Source organism: Saprolegnia parasitica (assembly GCF_000151545.1).
Source record: "Saprolegnia parasitica CBS 223.65 unplaced genomic scaffold supercont2.1384, whole genome shotgun sequence".
In the NCBI taxonomy this organism is placed as follows: Eukaryota; Oomycota; class Saprolegniomycetes; order Saprolegniales; family Saprolegniaceae; genus Saprolegnia; species Saprolegnia parasitica.
Genome location: NW_012157778.1, coordinates 1 through 2,069, shown reverse-complemented (window position 1 = coordinate 2,069; position 2,069 = coordinate 1). Strand labels below are relative to the sequence as shown.

The 2,069-nt window shown below is 62.6% G+C and overlaps 2 protein-coding genes across 2 annotated transcripts; one reads left to right on the top strand and one right to left on the bottom strand.

The window, feature by feature from the left end:
- Window positions 1-249: 249 nt before the first annotated feature.
- On the top strand, window positions 250-1,429 carry SPRG_18689 (hypothetical protein; the record flags this gene model as incomplete). The annotated part of the gene is made up of 8 exons (XM_012358130.1): window positions 250-402; window positions 455-535; window positions 581-733; window positions 780-968; window positions 1,018-1,065; window positions 1,120-1,215; window positions 1,266-1,319; window positions 1,373-1,429. 8 exons carry the CDS (start codon window positions 250-252, stop codon window positions 1,427-1,429), a joined length of 831 nt encoding a protein of 276 aa, XP_012213520.1.
- A 5-nt stretch (window positions 1,430-1,434) lies between these two features.
- On the bottom strand, window positions 1,435-2,002 carry SPRG_18687 (hypothetical protein; the record flags this gene model as incomplete). The annotated part of the gene is made up of 1 exon (XM_012358129.1): window positions 1,435-2,002. The coding sequence occupies one exon, from the start codon at window positions 2,000-2,002 to the stop codon at window positions 1,475-1,477; it is 528 nt and encodes a 175-aa protein (XP_012213519.1). The 3' UTR covers window positions 1,435-1,474.
- Window positions 2,003-2,069: the final 67 nt, after the last annotated feature.

Here is a 2,069-nt window from a genome sequence, read left to right as displayed (position 1 = left end):
TCGGCCGACTGCTGCCCCAAGCGGTCGAGCTGCGCTCCCAGGCGCGCGCGGTCCGACGGGCAGCGTCTCGAGGAGCTCGTCCAAGGTGCAGTAGCGCATCGATCTTGCAGGATGGCGAAACCCAATGGGCTAATCCCACGCCATTGCAGGTCCATATCTCGGCACTGCGCCAGATGGTTGCCTGGAGCGGGTTGCGTGTTTTTGGGCACAGGACCCACCGCAAAATCTGAAAGAGTGGCCTGTAACACGATGGTGCTCCTGCAAGTCCTCGCGCGCGCGGCCACGCCGGCCTCCATCCTGCGCTCGATGGCGCCGACGAGCTCGGTGCTTGGCAGCACCGACCAGCGCCGCTGCATGGGTCGCGGTCCGACGATCCAAGGCAAGAAGAGCCTCACGGACGCGGTACGCATGAAGGGCCATACTGGGATGATTGCTCACGCTGCGCCGTCTGTAGAAGCGGACGCTGCTCTTCGGGAAGCTCGCCAAGGAGCTCATGGTCACGTCCAAGCTCACGGCGGGCGACACGAACAACATTGTAGGACGATAGACGCTCGTCTCGAGCTCATGCGGGGCCTCGTAGCGCCTTGCGTCGGTGATTTCCAAGGCCAAGGCGGCCAACATGCCCCGCGACAAGATCGAGTACGCCGTCAAGCGTGGCGTCGAAGGCAAGTCGGGCGTCATCACCGAGACTGTCGAGTACGAGGCCACGGGACCCCACGGCAGCGCCTTGATCGTACTACTGCATCATCTCGCGTCCATCGAGCTCCTATCGCTTGTAGATTGAAGCACTCACAGACAACCGGAAGCGCACGGCGCCAGCGCTGCGCCACATTCTGAGCAAGCACAACGGCAACCTCGGCGCGAACGGCTCCGTCGCCTGGATGTTTGAGCGCAAGGGCTACTTTGAGATCCAGAAACCGGACGACGACGCCTTGGCGTGGGACGAAGAGAGCGTCATGAACTTGGCCGTACGACCTCTTCCCCATCCGTGCTCCGCTCCCATGGTCGTCGTTTTAGATTGAAGCGGGCGTCGACGACGTCGAGTACCGGGAGACCATGGCGCAGGTATATACTTGTCCCCTTCCCAGAGCCTGCGTGACGACGCATTATCCGCTCTAGCTCATGTGCGAAAGCAGCGAGCTCGCGGCAGTGCGCAGCAACCTCATGGAGGCCGGCGTCGTGCCGCAGGTGAGCGAGCTCATCTACTCGCCCAAGGTAATCGTACAATCCACGTCTGTACATCGCATCCCATGCTGTCGTCGCAGGAGTACCTCATGCTCGAAGGGGACGCCAAGGCTGAGTTTGACACGCTCCTCGAGGTGCAATCTGCGCCATCATGTCAAAAAGCATCATGCGGGATGCATGGGCGTAGGCGCTGCAGGACAACGAAGACGTCAACGAGGTCTACCACAACGTCGACGAAGACTAGAACGTCACGAGACGAAGAACAGGCTAGTAAATAAGACGCGCGCGATTACAGATCCACCAGCGTATGCGGCTCGTCGTCGTTGCTGCTACTCGACGCGTCGTCGGGCTCGGGCTCGACGACCTCAAACACATAAATATCCTCGAGCGCGCTCTCGTCCGACGGCCACGTCACGCTGCGGGTCGTGTTGCGCTTGTGCTCCTTGACGACGACGCCCGACATGTCGGCAAATTCCAGCGGGATGCGCGCCTTGGCTTCGGCCAGCTGCCGCTGGAGCGCGGTCTCGGCCGTACGCTTCCGAATGTTCTTGGCGCGCGACGCAATGTCGCTGGCGACGCCGAGCTTGAGCATGCCCCGGGGTCCCTGCGTCTGCTTGTAGCCGCCCAAGAACGCCACCATGTTGGCATTGCCACGGGCTTTTTTTGGCGGCGGCCGGAGGAGCCCGGGCGCGGCCGCGGGAATCAGGGGCGGCGACTTGACGGCGGGCGACTCGACGACGGGCGACTCGACGGTGGTCGTCGGCGTGCTCTCGTCGCTCTCGGCGTCGTCGAGCGCCTTGGCAATGTCCTCCTCCATGGCCGCGTCCTTGGTCGCCGACTCGCGAATGTACGACGAGACCAAGTCGACGTTCCGAAGCGAGCTA